Source organism: Oreochromis aureus, linkage group 2, assembly GCF_013358895.1.
Source record: "Oreochromis aureus strain Israel breed Guangdong linkage group 2, ZZ_aureus, whole genome shotgun sequence".
NCBI lineage: Eukaryota > Metazoa > Chordata > Actinopteri > Cichliformes > Cichlidae > Oreochromis > Oreochromis aureus.
Genome location: NC_052943.1, coordinates 24715521 through 24741109, shown reverse-complemented (window position 1 = coordinate 24741109; position 25589 = coordinate 24715521). Strand labels below are relative to the sequence as shown.

General features: G+C 37.8%; 1 protein-coding gene across 2 annotated transcripts; it reads left to right on the top strand.

Moving 5' to 3' along the window:
• The first annotated feature begins 14653 nt into the window (after window positions 1-14653).
• On the top strand, window positions 14654-25082 carry pcgf1 (polycomb group ring finger 1). Of its 2 annotated transcripts, none has more exons than XM_031743010.2 (9): window positions 14654-14789; window positions 17372-17477; window positions 17622-17774; window positions 18004-18075; window positions 20403-20505; window positions 20708-20753; window positions 23089-23172; window positions 24534-24614; window positions 24899-25082. In XM_031743010.2, the coding sequence occupies exons 1-9, from the start codon at window positions 14703-14705 to the stop codon at window positions 24947-24949; spliced, it is 783 nt and encodes a 260-aa protein (XP_031598870.1). In that variant the 5' UTR covers window positions 14654-14702; the 3' UTR covers window positions 24950-25082. The 2 variants fall into 2 exon arrangements, with proteins under 2 accessions (XP_031598870.1, XP_031598869.1); XM_031743009.2 differs by having other exon boundaries at window positions 23086-23172.
• Window positions 25083-25589: the final 507 nt, after the last annotated feature.

Here is a 25589-nt window from a genome sequence, read left to right as displayed (position 1 = left end):
TGCCAGGTGTATGCTGTCTTTTAAAAGAGACTGTCTGTGTGTGTTTATGTGTGTATCTGTGTTTGACTGTTTCTCTATTAAAGAGAAATGTGACTCTCCTAATTGGATGTAAAATGTCTGCAGCATGTTTTCCTCAAGTGCCTCATATCGAAGGAAAACAACTAAAAGGAAAAGATGCTGTAGATGATTCAGCCTTTGCATGACCAAAAATAGCTAATAGCTTAAATACAGTACTTTATAAAGTTTTGCTTTCATGTCTATAAATACATTCCTAAAGGGACTGTTCTTTTAAATTCTTTTTGGAATAAGTCTGTGCATTTGTCATTTACTCAGACTGACTTCTTGTAAGAAATGTCAAATCATGGACTTCACATTAAGTAAGTGCTCTCATGTTCAGACTTCAAGCACAAGATTCAGAAACCAAAATTCACTAATCAAAAGGTGATGTTGAGAAGAAGCCTCAAGACATGATGGTAGATGAAGGGGGGGTAGAAAAACACAGCAATCCTCTCTGGACTAAACATCCTGCTCTTCATAAAGCTAGTGGTCCTTTTTTTCTTCTCCACACTATTTGCTAATGAGAGTGAGTGTAATTGTTGCAGGAAACACCGCACTGATCAGAGGTGCAATTTGAGGGAAAATGAGGTTCTGTCGGATGACCTCATCTCTTTGGTCGCATAGGCCGAGCCCTGAGGCTTTTCTGATTTGTCTTCTTTGGTCAGCAGCAATACAAATGTGGGCTGTGTATACCTAGGTGTGTGTGTGTGTGTGTGTGTGTGTGTGTGTGTGTGTGTGTGTGTGTGTGTGTGTGTGTGTGTGTGTGTGTGTGTTTGTGTGTGTGTGTCACTGAGTCAAGTGAAGTCACAAGGGGGAAAAAGTTAGTGAGGATGAGTCCTGATGGGGAGCTTAGATGATTAGACCACCTACACGTAATTCAGCACCAAGTTTAAGAGAGTTGATTTTCAAGAGCCTCGCTTCTCTGTCTTATCAAAGTTCTCAGTGGAGAAGCACTGATTAGAGATCTTTGATTAAACGAGAATGTAGCTCAATTTTTAGTTTAGTTGATTAAGGATGAGCTAATGTAGACATCATTCTTACTGTCTGTAAAGACCACGGGTCATATCCACAAAGGGTCTTATCTTACCACTGGTAGTCTGTTCTTTTTAAATCCTTTTTACAAAGGTGATGCAGGATGTATGGAATCAGCAGACCTGTTACCAGCTTTGAGTGAACCATCTGACTACACTTGAGCCCCTGAAAGCTGAAATATTGTTTATACAGATTCCTGTAATTAGTTAATGAAACAATATTGGGTAACCTCTTAAAAAAAAGTAAAGCATGTGTTTTAATCGCATATAAGTTGCTGAATTTTAAATCTGTTATGGAGGTTTATAAATCTAAACAATAGCGTCACTGTCGAGAAATTTCTGTAACTGCAGCTTTTCCTATGACCAAGTCAGAGAGGGTTGAGAAAGGCATCATCCCCTGTGTGACTACAGTGTTTTAATTTGTTACGATCTATCACTATATTATCACTGCAAAGGTTCAACGTTTCATCATCATTTTACCAACCAAAAAATATTTGTGCAGGGGTGCAGATGATCAGCAGCAGCAGCTACATCTGATTGTGAGCAGATCTTAGTGACACCTGAGTCCTCTGGACTACCGCTAACTTCAGTCAGACTAATGAGGTATTTAATGCTTTATGAATCACTTAGTAGTAACACTCTGAGTTACACACCCATTATATTTTCTTCTACCTAAGCAAGTTATGAGCTACTTTTAGCCTCAGGGTATTTTGTGAATACAACCCCAGGTATTTGGAATATGATAAATCGCTATACCAAGCTTTTAATCAGACCACAGCGACTCTTCATCAAAGCATGATACAAGGGAACTGTGTAACTGACTTACACCCATGATATCATAAAATCTGAATGTGCTCCAGGTTGCCAAGATGATTTAAAGTTTTACGAAGAGGCACATATATTTCTCTTACACAACAGTGTTTCTTCCTTTTTCAGTTTTGCTTTTCACATGTGACATACGAAACTCTCCACATTTTTAGGCATCCAGAAAATAATTTAAATGACACAACCTGAGAAAGAAAAGTCACTCTGGACAATGATAATGACATAAGTGGTCATAATTTGACATTTGTTCATGATTCTTATCATTTGCTTAATCACTGTTGCTTAAATTCTTTCCCTAAACATCTTTCCTAAATTCGATTTTTCTTTTCAGTCTGAGAAGTCTAAACTGGACGTGTAGTGATATGTTTAAAGCTATAAAAATGAAGCAGAAGGCTGAGGAAATGTAAATGAATAATGTATTAATCAAACTAAGCACAAATTATGCTCACCTTCTTGTTTTATTTTATATGTTACAAAGAAAAAAATAGTAATTGAAGCTTCTGAAAAAGTCCATTGTTCATTTATTTCTCAGGGAACCACATGTTTTAGTTCTCCTTTAATCATATCATATCTTTGATCCACCCACCTTAAAGCCTCTTACTCACATACAATCTCCATTAGTTGGGAAATGTGTGCACTAGACTGGTTGTCCTTTTCAGACCTCCATATCCTTCACATCGAGTAACTGTGACGAAGCCTCACAGGAGAGGGATATGATCAGATCAGACAATAGGTGTATCCGGTCTGAGTGCAGGGAAGAGGCCGAGTTAAAAATCAGATATCCCTGATCTTTGTGTCTTCCTGCCACAAACACAAAACTGTGTTTGTGGCAGGAAGAAATGGTTTGAAGGGGCATTTAAAGAGACACAGATTACAGAGACAAGGGCTAAATCAAGCATGTTGTGATTATATGATTACATTTCTGTCAACAGAGCCAATCGCATTCAAGTTAAGATCGTTGTTATATTTCTGAGATAGGAATGAAATGTAAGAAAAATCCTCAAAGCAATTGTAAGATAATGAATGGAGAAGAAAAAAATACATACATACATACATGTATTTCAAGACAATCTATAATTTTGGTTAAGCAGTTTCAGTTGCCAAAGATATAAAACCAGAGATGAAGCAATGGCTGGGGACCACTCGTCTGGAGTGTGCTTTTTAATGGTTTTAATTATTACTTATTATGACTTCTTTGTTTGATGGAAAATTAAATTTCCCACATAGCTGCTTGATTTTACTAGTGCAAACTAATTTCTATAGAAAGATCTATATAAAAAAGAAAAATCTGTAGACAAGGAATGACCCCCACACATGGAAAAACAGGAACTCTTGGCCCATATATCCACTCCAAAGCATTGGATGACATTCCCAGAGGCTAAGTCATCAGACGATAGGTGTTGCTTTCCCAGATTGCCCTTAGGCCTATGCACAGATTAACTCTAATTCAGACACTGAGATGAATTAGCTTCATAGCAAACCGCAGAAAATATAAAAATCCTTTTCAGCAGGTTAATTTTCATGTTTTGTCAGTTTTAGAGTCAGCAGTACAGAATTTTTTTCACAGGAACATAGCACAGATTTAAAGAGATGTTTAAAAGGCCTTTAATCCTTGGTGAAAATCAACCGATAAAGCTTAAAATTGGAAAGAAGACATCTTAAGAAGACTTCATCTGAATATTCATGCAGCCACATAGCCAAACATGAAATGACTGCAGCCAATTCATTGCTAAGGACATGTAAGTTTCCACATGTCAATGCTAAGCAAACATGCAAAACCTGCAAGCCGCCAAAACTTTATCCCCGGTAATCTCTGACCCTACATCACAGACCATGAAACAACCAGACAACCCCCAACCCAAAGCCGAGGACAAGCGAGACAGCACACCTTTGACTGCAGAGAGTAAACAGGGGAGAGGGGAAATCTATATTTCACAAAGTGGCCCCGGCACTCAGGGCTTGGCAAAAGTAAACAACAGCACTAGCAGGCCCATAATTGATGACACCGTTCCTTTTAATACAGTAAATAGATGTCAAACAGTGGTGGAACACAGCAACCAGATTACAAAAGATTTGCAACACCCCAGGATTACAGAAGAATGCCTTCCTTTGATCTTGCACCACTTACTCTTTGATTCCCTGTAATTACTCCAAGCAGCCGCTGTCTTTGACATGACCTAAAAAATGATGCATGGCCTTTAACAATTTCTTAATTTTATGAGGTCTGGGCTCTCGGAGGTGGGGGGGTTATACAGACTGGTAACCAGTAACTAGGGAGACATTTAACCAAAACATTTTATTTTCCTTGATTTTAAGTTTTTTTTATACAGAGACTGAAATATGTCCATTATTTGAGGGATTGCTATTGATTCCCAAAGGATAGATTCTAATGGTAAAATGTGACTTTTTCTCTAGTGCAACTAGTCCCTCAATATCTATCAGATGGATTAACACCAGATTTTGTACAGACATTCATTGCTCTCTGGGGCTCCTTATTTCTAGTAAAGTACCATGACGAGGTTCAAATGATTTGGTAATGGAATTCATACTCCTGCTGGATAAATTGTAATTACTTGGTGATTACCCGACTCTTCACTATGAGATTAAAATTTAAAAATGGCTAAAGCACCTTTTATATATGATCCTTAGGGAAATCTTTTGATACATTTATTCATCTGATTGTTAAATGTAAAAAAGATCAACACTACAAATATAGAAAATGACTGAACTAAACCAGAAATTAAGACAGAACATAAACCAGGAAATGCAGATTTTCTTTCGTGTGTATTAAATACAGTGTAGGCTTAAAACTTCTGGAAAAATGCAATAAAATATATCTCAAAGTCATATATACAGTAATTAAATGCTACGGACCAACTTTGACTAAGATTTCTATAAACACATCAAAATATTATGGCTTTATATTTGAAATGTCCAGTACTTTTTGTTTTAAAATCTGTTGTATGTCCAAAAAAATCCCATCTAAGTATGTAGTGGCTGCTCTCTTTTCACTTGTGAGTACCTTTGAATGATATCATATACATGTAATGTGTTTTGTAAACACAACACTCATAATCTCATCCTGTATGTGTTAGTGAGAGTGAGCAGTGAGCGTCATTAAGACAGCCCTTGTAGATAGAGTGCTTCCTCCTGCAGCGAGAAGTGGTGGTGGAGCGGGTTGACGATCTCAGAAGTTGCATGCTACGGAAGGAGATGGTAAAGATAGATGAAAGACTGCCTGCATGTATGACTGGAAGAGAAGAAGATTAGACGAGGGTGAAGTCTCCAAAACAGTTCCATTATTGACACAGTAAGTGCAGGCAATAAGGGTCTTCTCTTCTGGGTCCTCATCAAAGTTCTTTACAAGAGGCCAAAAGGGAAATAATGCACCAGAAAGCTTCAACCAAATCACTCTTGGGCATCAAAGGATTGCCATTATCTCACACAAATTCACATGCACGCACACACAAATATTCTCAAAGGCATCTTGGAGCAGAGTAATGCTTTGATGTTCATCTATCTGAATGTTACAAGCTGGTGTTAGAAGACCACCGTGGTTTAGGAAATTTAGGAAATCGAACTACAGTTAGTTGAAAATGATGCTTGCCGAAAATTTGCATAGATGGGATAAGGTAAAGGTAAGACTTACAGATTTTATAGGTTGTTATTCTTGGTCGTGAAACCAAGAACTTTTTTGTATTGCTTTTGCATTGTTTCATCATTGTATTAGGACTGCTAAGGTTGTGGGTCTGAAAAATGAAACCAACACAGTAGTGAGTCAATGTCCATAAGCTCCCATGGTAAAATTTCCAACATTTCAGGGTAAATACAAATGCTGTTGTTTTGGGCTAGATAGCTAATTTATTCCCTGATGACAACTGTGTAAATTCATCTATTTAAGTCAGCGGTCCCCAACTCCCTGGCCACGGACCGTAGTCGTATGGTATCGAGCCGCGAGAGTTGAGGCTCAGGTGTGAAATTGATGGTTCTCAGGGTTTTTATTGGTTTTTAATGTTATTTTTTTATCGTTTTTATCGTTAACTCGGTTTCCCTGGGTCTTTTCCCGTGTGTTATGAATGAATCTTCTTTTTTTGGTACAGGTACTAGTTTTATTTTGTTGTATTTATCTGCGACACCTTAAAGGCCGGTCCGTGAAAATATTGTTGGACATAAACCGGTCCATGGCGCAAAAAAGGTTGGGGACCGCTGATTTAAGTTGTATGACAGCTTAAAGTTGTGCATGATAAAGGTCATGGCCCCTTTGAATGAGTGGCAGATGCTGTTTCATCTTGTTCAAAGTGAAAGACACTCAAAGGAGCTAGCTATCAATTTTTCAGTTTGTCAAACTTTGCTTTGTGTTGACCAAAACTGGTATTCCATGCACAATCTGGTGAAAGTATTACTTAATTACCAAATTTGGAGTCGAAATATTAAAAAGGGAATATAGGCTATCAGTCAACAATGTCAAACAAAAGACTGTCACTTTGAAAGTGCTCTACTCACCCTCTTCTCAAGTCATATTTATTGACAATAATCACAGGTGATATTATTGTATGAAAATAACTGTATATTTGTGCAAGATAAAAAAAAAATTGTAAAGGTCTGCTTCTGCCACAAAGAATTATGGGATTGTTTCCTTTTATACTGTCATAGGCCCAGAAGATTATATGGTAAAGGAAGAAAGACAGGAAGTATTGAAGCAGCTTTTCTCAGCATTTAAAGAACTTGACCAGCTTTTGTCCTTGCTTCCAATTACCATTGCTTGTCTGGGTCATCTCTTTTTATTTAGCACACTTTTTTCATATCAGCCTTTAGTCTTTGCAGCAGCTGACGGATTTCCACGTCTTCCTTTTGTAGTCAGTATAACCTTTTGCAGAATTTTGTTTCACAACCACGGTGCTCAGCACAGTAGTGTAGTGGTTTGCATTGTCCAAATGCATGCATGTCATGTTAGTTGGTGATTATAAATTGCCCATATGTGTGAATGTGAGTGTCAATGGTTGTCTGTCTCTTTGTGTTAGCCCTTCAACAAACTGTTCAGGGTTCAGGGTGTGCCCCCCTCTCACCCTGTGTCACCCCATCAACCCTGTGTCAGATAAGCAGTTCTTTTTTTTTAAATGGATGGATGAACATCTGTGCTTGAGTAATTACATGTGCATACTTATGCAAACAGATCAAATGATACAAGCAAAATACTATATGACTGGCAAACATCTAAAACTTAACAAAACAGTAACACCTAAGACGCTCTAGTCTGCTGTAGACTGACTGTAAGGGTGGCACTTGGCTAGCCTGCATCTTTCATTGGGATTTAGATGATGCTTCCTTTCTGCAGCGTTTGTTATTCCTTTACCCTTATTCTCTTAAATGTCCGTGAAGATAAGGTGCCTATGATAAGTAAGCGTGTACCTGGACAGAGGAGATACAGTAGAAAACAACAGGAGGAAGTGTGCCTTAGCCATTTGTGGGGCTTAAATTTCAAAAGGAGAACAGAGTGGGCAGAGGAAGCTGGCAATCGTACACAAATGACTCAGCATACCGTCAAACATTTTCGTAACATCACGTGAGATATAACAATGTTGAGAAGTAGATGGTTGATTGGAATTTATATTTTCACAAAAGCATCTGAAATTTGGTGTTATGCAACATACCCATATCCATAAATAACAAGATTTGCTCCTTGTTATGAGCGTGTGGATTATGAACACAAGTAACAAATCACCTTATCTTCACATGAGTCTTTCTTTGTGTGTGTGTGTGTGTGTGTGTGTGTGTGTGTGTGTGTGTGTGTGTGTGTGTGTGTGTGGGTATCAGAGAGTGAGAGATAAAGACAGAACAGTATTTTATCCTTTTTACTTTTAAGGAGGTGGAAAGAATTACTCAATCTTAGAATTTGGACCAGGCTGGTATCATGTAATAGCATTTAAATAACACATCACGTATTTTCACGTTATCTTAACGCTTTCTTTTTTGCATGCCATTTCACACCACAAACTGCCTTCTAACCCTGACCCTAACTGTAGATTTCTATGCTTGACAGTGTGAGTCCTTAGGGTTTCATAGTATTCAATTAAATTCCAGTGGCACAGAAAACCTATCTATTTATATTTTCAGTGATTTTTACATTATATTTGTAAGATTTTACAAGTAAAAGGGTCATGTGCTCTACCACATGTGGAGAAAAGTCAGACTCATTATATAATCCTAGAATAACTAAGATAAGTGAATGCCACGTAACCATGGCTTACTACAGCCTGTGTGAGTATTTGTGTGCTCTTGATGAGCACAGGCCAAAGCACACACGCATAATTCAAAAAGCTACAAACACACACACACACACACACACACACACACACACACACACACACACACACACACACACACACAAGTAATGAAAATTCGATAGATGACAGACAAAGCTCTATTGTGCCACATTAATAAGATTTAATACGGGGTTTTCTTTTCTTCCGACACTGGCAGGATAACTTGTTCTTATTGGCAAACTAATCTTATCGCAGTATCTTCCAATCATGTCATTCATTAGTTTGCCTCTAGCTTATTTATACTGTGGACTACAGTTTTCAAAGCACCATTACACACTTAAAATGTAGAAGCTCTATTTTTTTCTCTTCTATCTTATCACAGCAAAGTAACTACAACAGCACCAAAAAGAGGAATGATCAAAGCGAAATGTTTGTGTGCATGGGCTGTTACAGACATCATCAACAACAGCTGATGTCAAAGAATGTATCTTGAAAGTTTGCAATAATTCCGCAATTACTGGCATGACAGCTAGATATAACACATGCATCCACCAGCTTCTGATATATAACCATACAAAGACAGAGTAACTTCACTTGGCTCGGGTAAAATCTGCAGGACATTTAAAACAATAAAGGATGCGAACATGTTTTGCACTGCTTTGTCACACAGCATGAAGATGTGGTGTATTCTCGAAACTTAGCTTGTCAGCACCTCTTAACTCAGTGTATTTTTTTGGTATGTCGTCCTCTCTGCTTACATTCTGAGTTTTGTTTTGTTTTTACTGCCCTTACTCTCTCTACATTCATTTCTTTACATGTCAGTTAAGTGCTTCTTGTTTACTTTGGATCATTCCAGACTGCTTTTGTCAAATTATTGTTCTTATATCTTCTGTAACACATACGCAATGCAATACAATGCAAATATAAATATATATATATATATATATATATATATGTATATAAAGATCATTTTCCTTGCTTTATGAATTGTATGTTTATTATATCTTCTACCTTCATTTTTTTTCTATCTAATTACCTTTTATGCTGTTTTGCATGCTTAAAGGCCAGTTTTGCTTTTTATCTTTGGGGTTTGACCTTGACAGATCTTAGAGTTAGATAAACTGACTGTAGAGGCAGACAAATATAAATAAAATTTATGAAAAGTATCTACAACTTAAATTAAATCAATTAATTTTATAATCAAATGCACAAACATGCTTTAGGCCACAGTGCCTGCTGCACATTTCTGTGACGTCATAACATTTTTCACACTGACCAACATTCCTGTGCATGTATTTCTTTTTTCTTTTTTTTCAGTGTTTAAAATGATTCAAATTGTGATATTGCAGGTTTTGTGCCAGGGGGAGGCCTAAGGGCTTGCCCTACATCATTCATTATGCCCTCGCCCATCAAGCAGCACAAGCAGTACTGCTCTGGAGTAATTCCAAAAGGGCTCTCATCATTAGCTTGCCACTTGGTGGCCAATTGCTAGAGCAAAGGAGACAAAAGCTGAAGTCCACCCCTGCATGCTCTGATTGCTCTGAGGGAGAGAGGGGGGGGGGGGGCAGAGAGAACGAGGGGTAGAGGAAAGATGGGGGCCTCCTTTTTGGCATGGTAGAACACAGATTCCTACTGCAGAGTAGTTTTAGCACAGGGTGTCCTGGACAGAGGTAAACAGAATCTCGAGCTTCTCTGTGGGTTTTCATTTGATTTAGAGCTCTGTGGTTTAAAGGAGTATCCTCAAGGATGATTGAATTAGGAGGAGTGACAGTTAACATCAGACTCAAGGACAGACAAAGAGGTTTCCTGTTATCTGTCTGATTTATTTAATTGCAAATAATCCTCAAATTCTTCATAATAGCAGCGCCTTTGTATTCCTGGCAGGTGTTTGATCCCTCAGATAAACTAATCATTTCCAATACAAGTGAAGGACTATTGAAATAACTGTCAGATTAAGGACACACCAAGAAAAAGGGGGTTCCATTTTCCATGATTCTGACATGAAGTAATGACATTAAATTAAAGCCTTTGATTTATCTTGATCCTCTTCCTCCTTGTTGGCTTTTTTGCCTCTTCTCTGACTTGCTTTCACTCTTCCGACTAGTAGATTTTGCCATGCTGTGATCCTACTGTGCCTCCAGGCCCTCAGGTTATTTGGATATTGTGTGGAGTCAGAGCTCTGTCAATCAGATAAGCAGTGACCTTGCAGACCTAGCAGATAAGACGTTACATGGCAAGAGGAAATGGCAGCCAGCAGGGGACACAAGGCTCGACTATGAACGCTCAGTGAAGCGAGACTGATCACAGCTGTTCTGTACGAGAATGAAAATATATTACTTGTGCCTTTTGTAATTTCCAATTTATAGTGACTGATCTGATTTGGACCTTGCTGACAAGTGCTTGTCTTATTATCTCTTGAATAAAATCCCTGCAAGGTATTACAAGTTTTGACTAAGAAAACGATGACTGGAAAAGGAAACAGCCTTGTAGAATTTTATATTAAAGGCCAATATTATGGGATTGTGATCATTAGCCATTAAATTTTGTGTACCATCTTTTCCAAATACCAAAATTTAAAACCGGTTACATCAAATCCGAGTATTTTTAAACAGCTACAAAAAACACAGTCCCGATAGTCACAATAAAAGACTTGCACATAGCCATTCCAACTGCCATGGAGTCACTGAGTTTGTAAGGAATAACACAAACTTGCCACTCATTCCATTGCACTGAGAAATTACAAAAGGATGAATGAGGGGCAGGTCTTTGTCTAGGACCGCAGCTTTGGGTGGTCCACAGGTTGGAAGCCCTCTGGGAGGGATCAGGCAGACCTCCACGTATAATGCCAAGAAGACGACTGTTATTTTTAAAGGGTACACACTAATTTAAAGGCATCTTTGCCACAGCCCAGAGTTCATTTTTGTTTGAAAATTATTTTTTCCACAAAGCTATTACTTTGCTTTTAACCATAAGTAAATAATTGTAAGTGATTTTTGGAAAAATAATCTGGTTTTAGCCAATGTCTGACTAACAAAACCTCAGCTTCATTACATATATAAAAGCATGCAATGTCTCACCACTGTGAAACCCAAGAGAAATACCAAAAATACACCATAACACAATATAATCTATTGATTTAAATAACAAATACATAAGCCACACGATAATCTTTGAAAATGTTTGCTGAGCCTATACTCATTCATTTCAACACTCTGCTTCATATTCACACACATTTAGGTCTGGGAGCTGCCCAGGGCAACCACAGTTCTCTGCTGCTGGGGTACTGAGCTGATGGTTCACTTCTTTTCTCAAGAGACCCTTGATGGATGTTGTTCAGCAAGGGAAGAGAAATACCCATTCAGCCCCCTAACTGTCTAGGAGTTCAAGCACTTCACTCACAAGCTCTCCCAAATAAAAGGGTTACCACTAGAAATATCAGACAAGTAAAGCCAATTACACTCACTTTAGCTGTTGTGTAAGTTCATGGCATAAAGGTTTCCAAACTAATTTCCTCAGTGAGCATTAAGTACAAATTTTTGTCTGCAGTGGTGGTATCAGCCCACCCTCCATGATGCCTGAGTACTGCAGTCAGAGGATTCAGGTTACAAGACCTACCGTGTTCTGCATGTAGCTGTTGATTGTGGTTTAACACATGAGACTGTGGTGTTTTCCCCACACTTCAACTTTTCTCCTGGGACGCCTTAAGGTATTGTACCGCCATACCAAACTTTCCCCCATGTCAATCCAAAGGCAGCCTTGAAATGTCCCAACTATTAACTACATGCAATACATGACTGCATAAAAAAACTACAGTCTTTCATTCCTGTGTCCAATCAATTAAACACTGACTCAGAAAACACAGTAATTTAATGTAGTAACTTGACTAAGTCACCAAGGCTGTTTGTGTCAATACTTTATAGAGACAACTCAAGAGTCAGGACCCCCTAAGTCAATTTGCCAGATACAAAGACATCTTTTCAGAAGCTTCAATAACTCTGAATGTATAAATGACATTTACATATGTGATGTTAAATAGACAGAGATCTATTTAATCAGCAGCAAATCAGCAGATCTGAAAGGCTACAGACAACTAAATCAATTGTGTGACTGCAGCACCCTCTATTGCCAAAAGTGAAGACTAACTTATAAATGAATACTACCTAAACTGAACTCGAAGACTATCACTGGACAGGTCTCCAGTCTGTCACAGGGCTAACACAGAAAGACAGACAAACATTCACATTGTCATTCACACTTATTGACAATTTAGAATCATCAGTTAACCTAACTCCCACATGTCTTTGGACTGTGGGAAGAAGCCTGAATACCCTGAGAGAACCCATACAGACATACAGGGGAGTACATGCAAACTCCACACAGAAAGGCTTCAGCTAGTTGGTGGATTCAAACCCAGGACCTTTTTGCTGTGAGGCAACAGTGCAAAATAAGCTGAGTCGAGGGTAATTACTCCTCCATTTCTATCTTTCTTTAAGTATCCTTACTGGCCAACCCCAGCAATATCTAGAACCGCTTTGGTTAACAGCAGCTCCCTTTGTAACTGATCTTAGTTGGTGGAAAATCTTTAAGCTGTTAATACACTTTTAATGTTAAAGAATTTAGGATTCTAGTGATAACTGATCAGAATCTTTAAGTAAAAATCTGACTTAGCCATACACACATTTTATATCACCAGAGAGGCTAGTGGCATTTTAAAGATGGTTTTTGGTGTACTATGTTTGACCATTAAGTCGAACACAATACATACAGGAGAGTTTTACTTTAACTACTGTTTATATGCTTTATTTAATGCTCGCTTATGGCAGTTTCCCTCAATTAAGGGAGGTCTGTCGAGTTTTGAGCCACTCTATCTGGGAAGCAAGCGCCTTCAAGGACCTCTATGGAAAAAGATCCTCGCTACAGGTGGGTTGGACTTAAAATGATCTGTGAGGATTTTAACATGAACGTCCATTTCTGTTATCTCGTTGACAAAGTTTACTAAACATTACACTCCTACTACCATTTGGAGACAGATCCTGGATGTTCTAGACATGTATCGCTTATGTTTAGCTAAAAATTTTACTAGCCTCTTTTTCCATGAACATGTGTCCATTGCTTGACTATATCAACTCATTTTAATTAATCATAATTAAAACCATTTTCTCTAACCTTTAAATTCATAATAACACAAATACTGACTGGTCACCTCATTAGGTACACATATCTAATCAGCCAGTTAGATATTTGAATTTCAATGAATTTCAATGCAGTCTACTGAAATTTTCTTACACAACCATCTCTAGGGTTTATAGAGAATGGTCTGAAAAAGAGAAAATATACAGTGAGTGGCAATTCTCTGGATGAAATGTCTTGTGGATGCCAGAGGCCAAAGGAGAATGGCCAGAATGCTCTGAGTTGATGGGAAGGAAACAGTCACTCAAATAACCATTTGTTACAACAAAGGTATGGAGTATCTCTGAATGCACAGCACATCGAAACTTGAAGCAGATGGGCTACAGCAGCAGAAGGCCACACCAGGTGTTACTCCTGTCAGCTAAGAACAGGAAGCTGAGGCTACAATATGCATGGACTCACCAAAACTGGGCAACAGCAGACTGGAATAATGTTGCCTGGCCTGATGAGTTGAAATGAACTCAACTGAGAAATGAAGTCTCAGTTGAGATGGTAGTGTGAGAATTTGGTATAAACAACATGAAAGCATTCATCTGCCATTGTATCAATGGTTCAAGCTGGTAGTAGTGGTGTAATGGTGTGAGGGATATTTTCTAGGCAGACCTTAGGCTCCTTAATACCAACTAAACACAATTTAAATGTCCCAGCTTACCTGAATATTGTTGCTGTAACTGTACCCATATGGACTGCTCTATCACTAAATCTCAATTCAAAAACACCATTCAGATGAGGTGGAATGGGAGAGTAACACTAAGAATTTGCATCTCACAAATCTGCAGCAACTCTGAGATGTTATTATGTCAGTATGTACAACAATCTCTAAGATCTCTAATCTCTAATGTTTCCAGTATCATATTGACTCTGGCAAAAAGAGTTAAGGCCATTCTAAAGGGAAAAGGGGGTCCAATTTGGTACTAAAAAGTGTACTTAATAAAGTTGCCAGTGAGTGTACACATGACTTTGTGACAGTTTAGCTAACATTTAGTGACCATTTAATCTATTACTTTCAGATGATTACTTTACGTTTAGCCACGTATTTCACCATTTTATGATCTATTAATTATTATTCTTTAGTTTTTTTAAGCCTTTTCTCACATTCTCACTCTCCTTTTTTAAATAACATTTTTTATAACAATAGTGTTTTTTTATATGTTTTCATTGGAAAAAATCGGAGTTTGTTCCCACTCGTTCGTTAAATCATTATTCTTTTAGTATTATTATTATTAAAATACGTTTTTCTCCTATTCTTTTTTTTTTTTCATTTCGCAGCTCCCCGCCTCAACTTAACAGAAAATGCCACTTCCGGTTTACCCGGAACTTAGCATAAGTCCCAAAGATGGCGGAGCAAGGTCCGATGGCCATAGCGATGCGGCTACGAAATCAGCTACAGTCAGTTTACAAACTGGACCCACTGCGAAACGAGGTGAGTAATGGTGTTACTTGAGCTCGTCCTCACAGAGGGGGGAAGGTACCGAGGGTCGAAGTGTAGCAGGGGGGACTTAATCCCACGTATTAGCGGCAGATCGTTGTCGCCTCCGCGGCGCTGATGGAGAGAGAGGAGAGCGATGCTGCTGAAGCGCTGCGAGGAGAGACGTGCTTGAGCATGCGTAGAGGGCATGAGTGCGATCGTGTTGTTCTGTGGAGCAGCGTGCTGGAACCTTGTCAACTAACTGTTATTTTGCCTTTTCCAAAGCACACATTTAGGACTTATTCTCAGTTCAAGCTCGGGTTGTTTTTTTGTTTTGTTTTTTACATTTAAATCAAGCGTTGTGTGAGTAAAGTGGGGCGGTAACGGTCGTCGCACTCCGTGGGTTCTTTCTCGTTGTGTAATGAAGTAACGGCTCTCTTGTTTCGAACTGCCGTGGGTTTGTGGTTGATTTGATCGCACGGAGTTGTTAGTAAGAGAACCCTTCGTTGCTTTTACTCTATTTTAAATGTTTCATCGCGATGCTGCTCACGGTTTCCACCAAATCAGTCCAAAAACGTGACAAACATCATTCCACTTTTCTGTCAAAATGTCCCCCTTTGTTTCCATTTAATCCATGTTTTGTATGAACATTCACCGGCGCCACTAGTAGGAAAACTTTATTTTGTTTTGGTCGGTTCGTGGGTCTTTCCCACAGAGGTCAAAGGTCAGGGTCAGCTTAGAGCAGCACCTCTCTGAGCTGGACAAACCCGTTTTCATGTTTGAGTACTTGAGCAAAACACAGACACTTGTCTATAGGGGTGAGCCATAAAGAAAGTCTCGTTTAATTCAGCTTTAAACTCTGATTTTTCATGCATTTAAAAAAATTGGCACCCACTAAAGAGGCTTTTCCATTCCAAAAAAAAATCTTCAGTACTGCAACCTTTCTAAGATTTTTTTTATGTTAAATTTACTGAAACTTAAAAAATTTTCTGCTAAAAATATAGTAAAAAACTACAAAAACTGTATGTAGATCAACTGGACTTGTGTGCGTAATCACCATTCAAAGGCTCATTCTGCGCATGGATATAAAAACAGTACAAGTCTGAATGCTTGGCCTCTGCAGTGACCGCATACTATGACTCCACAGGAATTGTGCTGTAGGGGACATTTTTAATTTGGTTTCTGTTGTTCCTTTAGAAAGAAGGGAATACACTGCTCTACAAAGTTGTCCTGAATAGTCTGTTACCTTTGTCTTGTGAAAATCCCAGATCCTTCAGATTTTTAAGTAAGCTTCCTAGTTTGATAGTGCCTTCATCCATCCATCATCCATAGCTCTTGTTATTTACATACAGAGTTTAGTTTTATGGCCTTTTGCTTGCTTTTGCCAGCAGTCCATCTCTCATCTGATCAAGGCTTCTAAGCTGTTCCCTGTTCATAGTTTAAATCCAGAGGCAATCATGATTTTGGTTTTTGTGCATGTAGTGCTTAAACTATGGAACGGCCTTCATCAGGCCAACAACTCAGGTGAATCAGTGGTTTATTTGTTTTCAACACCTGTTAGATTTTTATAGGTTGTCTTTTTGTTAAACACTGGCCATGTGCCCTTTGCTTTTGGCTATGGTTCACAGCAGTGTTTTCACTGTAATTATACTCTTACTGTTTTGTAAGTATAATTCTACTACGGGTATCACAATAACCATTACATTCAAAGAAATGAAACATCAATGTTGTAACATAAATGCATATAGCAGTAGTTTTTGTAAGAATTTCTACAGTTTTATGTACTCATATTTTGACTTTAAATATTTCCCATAAATGACCTAAATCATACATACATAATAAGCAAAGATTTGTACTTTGCGACATAGGGTCTTTTCCTACTGGATCACATCCAGCCTAAACCATTGATACAAGGCAGGATGGATCTATGCTTTTGTGTTAGTTACACAAAATTCTGACCATACCATCCGAATGTTTCCCAAAGGAAATTGAAACTGATCAGACCATGCACTGTTTTTTCAGTCTTTTAGCGTCCAGTTTTGGTGAGCCTGTGCAAAGTGTAGCCTCAGTTTCCTGCTGTTAGCTGAAAATAGTGGCACCAGTGTGGTCTTCTGTTAGTGTAGCCCGTCTGCTTCAAGGTTTGACATGTTCAGAGATGCTCTTCTGCATACCTTGGTTTCATGAGTGATTCATTGTCAAAGCAGTCTGACCATTCTTCTCTGACCTCTGACATCAAGAAGGAATTTTCACCCCGAGAACAGTCGCTCACTGGGCATTTTCTCTTTTTTGGACCATCGTCTATAAACCCTAGAGATGTTTGTGTGTGAAAATCCTAATAGATCAGCAGCTTCTAAAATACTCAGTCCAGTCCTTTTGGCACCAAGAGCCATGCCATATTGAAAATCACTTTAAGTCAATTTTTTTCCCTCCATTCTGATACTGGGGTTTAAATTCAGCAGGCCCTGTTGACCATGTCTGCATGCCTAAATTTCGTGTTGCTGCCATATGATCTGCTAGATATTTGTGTAAACAAGCAGTTCCAAAGGTGTAACTAACAAAGTAGCCAGCTTGTCAAAACGCTTTTTTTGTCTCCACAGGAGGAAGTAAAGTTGAAGATCAAGGACCTGAACGAACACATTGTCTGCTACCTTTGTGCAGGCTACTTCATAGATGCCACAACAATAACAGAGTGTTTACACACCTGTGAGTGTTAACAGAGCCAAATGATCATTTATCCTAATATCATTTGCTGTCAACAGCCTTAATGCCATTTCACAGGCACTGTTAAACTGTCTGTTATCAGCGTAATGTGAAGCAAATATCTGTGTTTCTTTTTTTCCTCTACAGTCTGTAAAAGTTGTATCGTAAAGTATTTGCAAACAAGCAAATATTGTCCAATGTGCAACATCAAAATTCATGAAACACAGCCGTTACTCAACCTCAAATTGGATCGAGTGATGCAAGACATTGTCTACAAACTGGTGCCTGGATTACAAGAAAGTATGTAAACAAAACTGGTCTCTACTATTTGTTAGTTATAGTTGGTTATGTTTTTGCAAGGCATGTGCTTGTTTAGCACCTGCTAATAAAGTAAATGCTGGAGTAATAACCAAATGAAAGCATCCTTTAACAGAATGAAGTTTTTAACAGATGTAGGCTGTTCTTATGAGTTGCTGCCTGTCACATTTGAATGATTTTCTTAGTAAAATCCTTTGTTATGTTTGCTTAGGTGAAGACAAAAGAATAAAGGAGTTTTATCAGTCACGGGGATTAGAGAGAGTCATTCAGCCTGCTGGAGATGGTAAGTCATCATTTTATTCTTGCATCTGTCTGCATTATACAAAAAGACACTATCTGATATCCAGTGCATTAATTGGTTGAATCCAAATCATGCCATATTGAGCCAGCTGTTATCAAATAATGCAGTGGTTTTGAATTAGTTAATGAGTGACTATGAGACTGATATTTATCTTAATAACACAAATCTTACTTTTTTGCTGATGTACTGGTCAGAATTATGCCACACTGGCCACAGCTGCAAATTGTTTTTCAAGATTATCATCAAATTTCAAGCAGTTATGCTTTTTTGCAAGTCCTGAGCACTAGGGCTGTTCGATATAACGATATATATCGGATGACGATATAAAAACGTCTATCATTTCATTTTACGCTATCGTTTGTTTCGTGGTGTCGTAAAATAAACTGTTTACGGCAATATTTTTTCATCGTTTTGATGGTCACTGTAGTGGCTATATTAATTTCTCTCTCTCTCTTATATTTAATATAAACCCTTCACAATAAAGCTCAAGATCCTGTTGAGACTTTTCAAAATAAACTCAATCACGTGAAAGAGCAGATTATTTACGTATGAGAAGCAAAAAAGAGCCGCCGGGTGCTAAAAAATAAACCTTAGACTCAAACGTTAGAACAGGCTTTTCCCCGCAGCACGCCATGTAATAAATATTCACAAAGAAAACGGCGGCCGTTACAACCTATGTCTAAAAATGTATAGTTTCATGCATCTGTTAAAATACTCGACTCCAGCTACATGACGCGCAGCTGGAAACACTTCCTGCAAGTCGAGCTGCCCGAGATTCGCATAATTTACAGAAAATGTTACATTTTTGTGATTTATATCGTTATCGGCACGATAGAATTCTTATATCGGGATATGAGATTTTGGTCATATCGCACAGCCCTACTGAGCACCATAGTGAGGTAGTGACAGAGGTGGTGATTGTCTGCCCTGAGTCAAACTGCACCTGATTTATTAACTAGAGATGGACCGATCCGATATTACGTATCGGTATCGGTCCGATACTGACGTAAATTACTGGATCGGATATCGGAGGGAAATAAAAAATATAATCCGATCCATTAAATATCAAAAAAGCACCTCAAAAAACTTGCGACACGGCATAACTCGGCTCATAACCGTAGCACGTCGGAGCAGTGTGCGTCACGTGATAGAGCGGCTGTGTGTATTTGTAGCCTCGCTACCAATCCGGCATTTCATCTCCGAGGAAGTTATCCCAGAGAGAAGTAAAGCAAGTGAATGTTTATAAAGCATTCCCACGTTAAGCTTAACAACCGATATATGGAGCGACTGCCTCTTCTCTCCCCCTCCCTCTCTTGTTGCTACTTCAATCATGAAACTGATCAATGATCAGCTGATCGGCTTTTCTGTCGCGAGTCCGTCTCTCTTGTTTGTTTATTGACCACTTCGCGCCAGAAAGAGGAAAACAGCGGCCGAACAACAGCAGCACGTTTAAGCTTGATAAGCTGTTGTTAGAATTTATTTAATATTACTTTCTACACCAGGATCCTTTTCTACGCAGCTGACGGCTGGTAACTGTGCAGGGGCGGATCTAGCAAAGTTTAGCCGGGGGGGCCGATAGGGCATGAACAGGGAAAAGGGAGCACAAAGACATACTTTTCTTTCTTATTCTCATTTAAAATGTCTAGCTTTTAATAAATAATTATCTGAATCTTACACTCAAAGTTTTAATCTGATGTAAAATGTATAGAAGTCCATTACTGTATATAGTAACTGTTAAGTCTAATATACCCTAGTAAGCTATAGTACTTTTTCCTTTGGGAAGGTACCATCTGTGCAGTCTGGAATTCTGTTGAAGAAAGATGTTGAATCTATTTAATTATTCTTGAAAAATAATTGATTTCTGTGCATTTTTTTTCACACTGCATCAAATTAAAGTTGATTACATCCATTAAGCATCATGAGGTGGAGGGTGGGGGGTGGTTCCCTATTTTTTTATTTTTTTTTTGCTGGGAGTTTTAGAACCCTATTAGTTAGGTTGCTTACTCTTTAAAATACCAGAATAGGGAGGATGGAGTAGGTTTAAGTTTATTAGATTGATCAGTATTGCTGAACTATGAAATATTTTGGGTGCAGTGTATTTTTTGCATACTGGTATAACAGAATAGCTTTAGTGCTTGTTTTTTTTTTAACTTGAGTATGAACTTATACAAAAGCAGCAAGATATTAACAAAACAGTTTTATTGATTAAAAAACACACTATATCAGATTCATATCGGTATCGGTATCGGACATAAAAAAGTGGTATCGTGACATCTCTATTATTAACCCTGATTGCTTTTTCTGTCTAGATGGTGTACCAGATGCTACAGTACCTTACACAAGCTTTGACCACTCAAAAGCTCACTTCTACAGATACGACGAGCAGGTTTCACTGTGTTTAGAAAGGTTAAGGTAGGCTGCACTTTTGACTGTAATGGATTATCTTAAAGTGATCTGTGTGTACTTTTATAAAATATTTATTTGAGATAAGGCTGATAGAATGTAAATATGAAGGTGATTATATTAGTCTGCATGTTGTAAGCTATGAGGTTCAAGATAAACCTGTTTTAACATAGCATGCATGTTTCAGCGCTCTTTATTTCTTGTTTTTCAGTTCATCACTAGCTGAAAAAAAAGATAAAACAAAGCTTACTCTTCAGGTAAGTCACTAATAAGCCCTGATAGAGTACCATAAACGTACATCAGCAAGTCTTTTTACTTTGTGAGATTGTTAAGTGTTTATTATTGCTTTTAAAGTGGCCTTTTCAAACATGTCTCCGGGGCACGTTTTTTGAAGCTTTTACAAGTTATTTCCACACTTAACTGTACAGCAAATACATGGCACAGTGACAAGTGCGGACACAGAAGGTCTGGTTTGTCTGGCTGCTGATGAAACATCACACTCACAGAGAGACAGGGATAAGTGGGAGAAATACACCAGTGAGGCATATAATCATTCTTTATTTCCCAACCAAACTGCTTCTTTCTCAATAACTGGATTTTCGTAGTATCTTTGGCCCACGTATTGAAATCGGAGGCTTAAGCTGTTGGGTAATGTTTGCAGTGGTTAGTGTTGAGGTCCTTATGTCAAACAAGCTGTGTTAACTCAAACATCACACACAAGTGTATCATTAAATAGTTGGAACAAATGCATTGTTTTAAATTGCTTTGGGGACCAGATCTATTAATGTATACTTGTCAAGTTTTCGCTCTTTAAGTGCACAACCACTTACCCGTCATTATGTCATCCATTCTTTGGGCCAAACCATTTTGGATTCATGAAAAATGAAGTCTGCTACTAGAAGGGGTTTTCATGCCTTCAAATGGACCTTTGCTCTCTCTCTCTATACATATATATATATTTAGGGCAGTGTTTCTCAGACCTGGAATGCTCAACTTTACAAGCAAAAAACTGATTATTTTATGCAGTAAAACGAAACCCCACTTACAGAAATGGTGAAATGTTCTTATTTCAGTTCAGGGGATTTCCTTTTGTTGGAAAGCCAAAACTTGTATTTGGACAGAGACAGTTTTTTTTCTAATTTTGGTTCTGTACATTACAACAATGAATTTTAAATATATAGATACATATTTAAATATATACATATATAAATACAGAATATATAAATAAGAAATGAAATATACTCATTAATGAAATGTAGCAGCCAAATGTCTATTGCACGGTATTTCGACAATATTTTCACAGACCGGCCTTTAAGGTGTTGCAGATAAATATAACAAAATACAACCGATACCAAAAAAAAAAAAAAAAGATTTATTCATAACACACGGGGAAAGACCCAGGGAAATCGCGTTAACGATAAAAACTATTTTTAAAAATGATGACAAAAACTGACAAAACCCCTGAAAACCATAAATTTCACACCCGAGCCTCAACGCAGCCGTCCCCAGCCCCGGGGTACGGGCCGCAGCTGTACATCATCAATAGTGCAATGATTTGTTTTTCCAGCAGAGGGCACCATTGTTTAACAGACGTGCATGTGATACCAAAGCCATGTCCTTTTCCTAAACTCTTCTGCTTAAGAGGAGTTTGATTGGGAGAGTTAATTTTGATTTTACATGGGTTCAGTTTCATAATAAGGCAGATTTGAACCTGGTTGTTTAGGTATTTCATCTCAACTTTTAGTATTTCAAAAATTACTGACTATATTCAGTTGTACTTCACCCTGACCACTTTCTCACTACTCTGCATATGCAGTCGTAGTCTGCTTTGTTTTGTTTTTTTACTGAGATGTGAATTAATTAAAGCAAATTTCTGTCTGAGTTCTACAAAAAGAAAAGTAAAACTCACCCTGCATTTTTGGGGATAAGTAAGTTTAGCACCGTGGCTTCAGAGTGTTGAATAAGTCAGTCGGGTCTGGAAAATGTCGAGCAGGAAGCAGAATTTTTCTTCACTGTAAATCTAATTGTAACACGAATATGCCACACCCTGGTGTTTCACTCCCAGGTAATTTATCTTAGTTTATATTTCCTTAATACTTGAAATGTGCTTTTGTAACAAAACACTGTTAGAGTGGGTGATACTCTACAAATGTTGATATTATAAACATTTTATTATTTTAAGGACAAAATTTAAGACTACTGTTAAGACAGAGGCATGCTTTTCTAGCCTTACAGACAAAACAAAACAAAACTTTTATAAATATTGGTATAAAACTCTGCCTCAACACTGCACCAGTTCCTCCATCAGTACAAAATGTGAGTCTTAAAGTCCAAAAGTTTAACTGAGCCCAGTTTATCAGTTTTACAGTTTTTTTTTTAAGAAAAAGGTATAAATCTGACGCATTTACCTTCAGAATAAACAAGAACGGTCCCTAAACATCTCCCCTGGGGTTATAGGAGGCTATGCAGTAAAATAAATGTGCAGCTGGCCATAATTTATTTGAATTATTTTCAGTTTGAACATGTTAATGACTCATTATATTGCCTGTCTGGAGTTTTACAGTGCACTGTTTGACTTTATCTCTGCAGCAGAAGTTTGTTCGCTGTTCTGTTCGAGCAGAAGTGAGGCACCTACGGAAAGTGCTTTGTCATCGATTAAACGTAGAAAAACACCAGGTAAGTCAGCCATAGTCTTTTATGTCATCAAACTGTAACATTACAATATTATTTCCCAGCATTGTTGTTCTACAAAAAATTATTTGTTATTTTTACTAATTACTGTGTAAAATAATTGATCTGTCTAACCAACCTCACTCTTGATCCCTCGTGCTTTTTTTTACAGGGTCAACTTATCCTGGCCCTTAATTACAGTTCATTTGTAATCTTTATTAGACATGTTTGTCGATTTCAGACCAAACAATTCAGTGAATTTCACCCCAGAACTACATACCTTAAAGGGCTTTTTTCCTGTTTGCATTTGCACTACCAATAATTAACAACATACCACATGTTTCAGTTTAAATGTGTTAAACTGTGTCACATCTTGGTAAACCTGACAGACACAATAAAGCTGCGTCCTTGTTTAAGAAGTAAAGAACTTACTGTTTACCTTTATTTGTGTCAAAATGGTTAAGTCAGACTTAGTTTAATTTCCATTAAGATCATTTTATCTTTACATTATAAATCACCACTCTACCTATTAATGTTTCTGCTCGTCCTTACTTGAATGTTTTGTTTGTGGGTGTCATTGTGGTGCATTCATGACATAAGCCATTTCTGGGTTTATCTTTGTCCGTTCTTTCTTGCCCATTTTGTTTCCTTGTGTTTCACTGAGATAGGTTTTGGATCCTCAGACAGAAAAAAGATGCGAGCTAATTAAAATGTTGGTTAATCTTCCAAAGAGGGCTGCATTATATGCAGTAATAATAACATTAATATAGTGTTTTACTGTTAGGACCATAGCTGACTTGCTCTGTGGGCCAATTTCAGCTCTCGGGCTGTATTTTCCTCATGTGTGCTGCAGAAGGATCTAAATAGATTTGTATTCTTTCCATCACATATAGACTTAATAAAGCCTGGACACCCCCCCCCCCTCCAGAGTTCACACTTTGTACTACTGAAGGCATTTGCCAATGCTGGATTTGTGTGCGCACTTTTTAAGTCATAGTTCAGCTTGAAAGTGCCTTTTCTGTGAAACTAATCATATAAACCAATAAATCAACTATAGGCAATTTACAGGAAGCAGGCTATTGTGCAACAACATTATTGTATTATTATAGTATCAGCATTATTAATTGAATTTAATGTTAAACAAATGTGCTATTATCTTTTTTGGGGTTTTGGGGGCTTTTTTTCATTTTCATTAAGGTCTCTCAGTGACATATTCCATTTAAAAAATTCAGAATAAAAAAGTTTAGTCCATGACAGTAGCAGGGTCATTAAAACAAAGCTGCCCAATCATGTTTTCAGTGACGAAAGAAGTAATAAAAGTCTATATGAAGTTTTTCTTCACATCTGTTTGTATGGCCTCCCTACAGGTCCAGATGCTGTTCAATAACGAGTTTCTGCCAGATCACATGACCATGAAGCGGTTATGGCTCTCACACTGGTTTGGCAAGGTACAGTGCACCCACTGTCAGCTAGCGCAGATGAATGCCACACATTTCTTTACACCTGAACAATTCCTTTGTACTAGAATTCAGTTGGTAAATAAGGAGAAAATATTAAGATGTATGATTAAAAAATTCCAGTCATAGCTTGAAAAATAACTGTTAAAACAATCTGTTTCAATTGAACAAAACACTCAGTCTGGAAGTAGTGGGATAGTTTTTGCGTTATCTGTGCAAGATGTGTATGGTTATGTATATCTCACTTTAAATACTGCAATATCTTTTCTCTTTAGGCCCAGCCATTAGTTCTTCACTACACCATCAAGGACAAAAGAACCAGATAGGACTTGTTTTTCAGTTGGACAAAAGCTGTACATATTTTGTACAATACATATTCTATTTTAATAGTGTTTGTGTACATATACTTATTTTCCTTGTTTTGTATTTTTGAAAATAAAATTTTAAATGGAAAATTGAGCTCGTGTTAATGATTGAGTAGGTGTTTCCATCAGCATAAGGCCTGCATACACAAAGGCTCTCGGTGTCTAATTCATTATTTATTGTACACATCACCTGACAGGCTGAATGGAGGGTTCTGGACAGAATACAAAGAGATTGGTGCTCATTGCAGTTTTATTTAATATCTCGATAAAAGCTGCAAGAAGTTATTCAGTAAGCTAAGTGTGAGTTATGATCCAGTTGGCAATGAAGAAAATCCACTCAGCAGTGGATTTTCTTTTCCCTGCGTACAAATCCATAATCATTAGTGAGGTTATGGCTGCAGTTGTGAAACCATATTATTTATGGGGAGGGGGGGTTGGGCTTTTTGGAGGGGGGTGTGTGTGCCTTATTATTAAACTTTGTCAACAAATCGCTTAACTGCAGCCATGTGTTGGCACTACGAGTGCAGTGTTTCTTTTAATTTCAAAATTGAACACAAATTATTCCCCTATGTTTACATTAAAAATATATAATCATTACTTG

What these genes read in the sequence shown, in the direction of transcription:
- pcgf1 (XM_031743009.2), top strand. Translation starts at nt 14,703, where the DNA reads ATGGCGGAGCAAGGTCCGATGGCCATAGCGATGCGGCTACGAAATCAG. An exon ending in TGGACCCACTGCGAAACGAG is followed by an intron (nt 14,790 to 17,371) that starts GTGAGTAATGGT and finishes TTGTCTCCACAG; the next exon opens with GAGGAAGTAAAGTTGAAGAT. An exon ending in AAACAAAGCTTACTCTTCAG is followed by an intron (nt 20,754 to 23,085) that starts GTAAGTCACTAA and finishes TTATCTCTGCAG; the next exon opens with CAGAAGTTTGTTCGCTGTTC.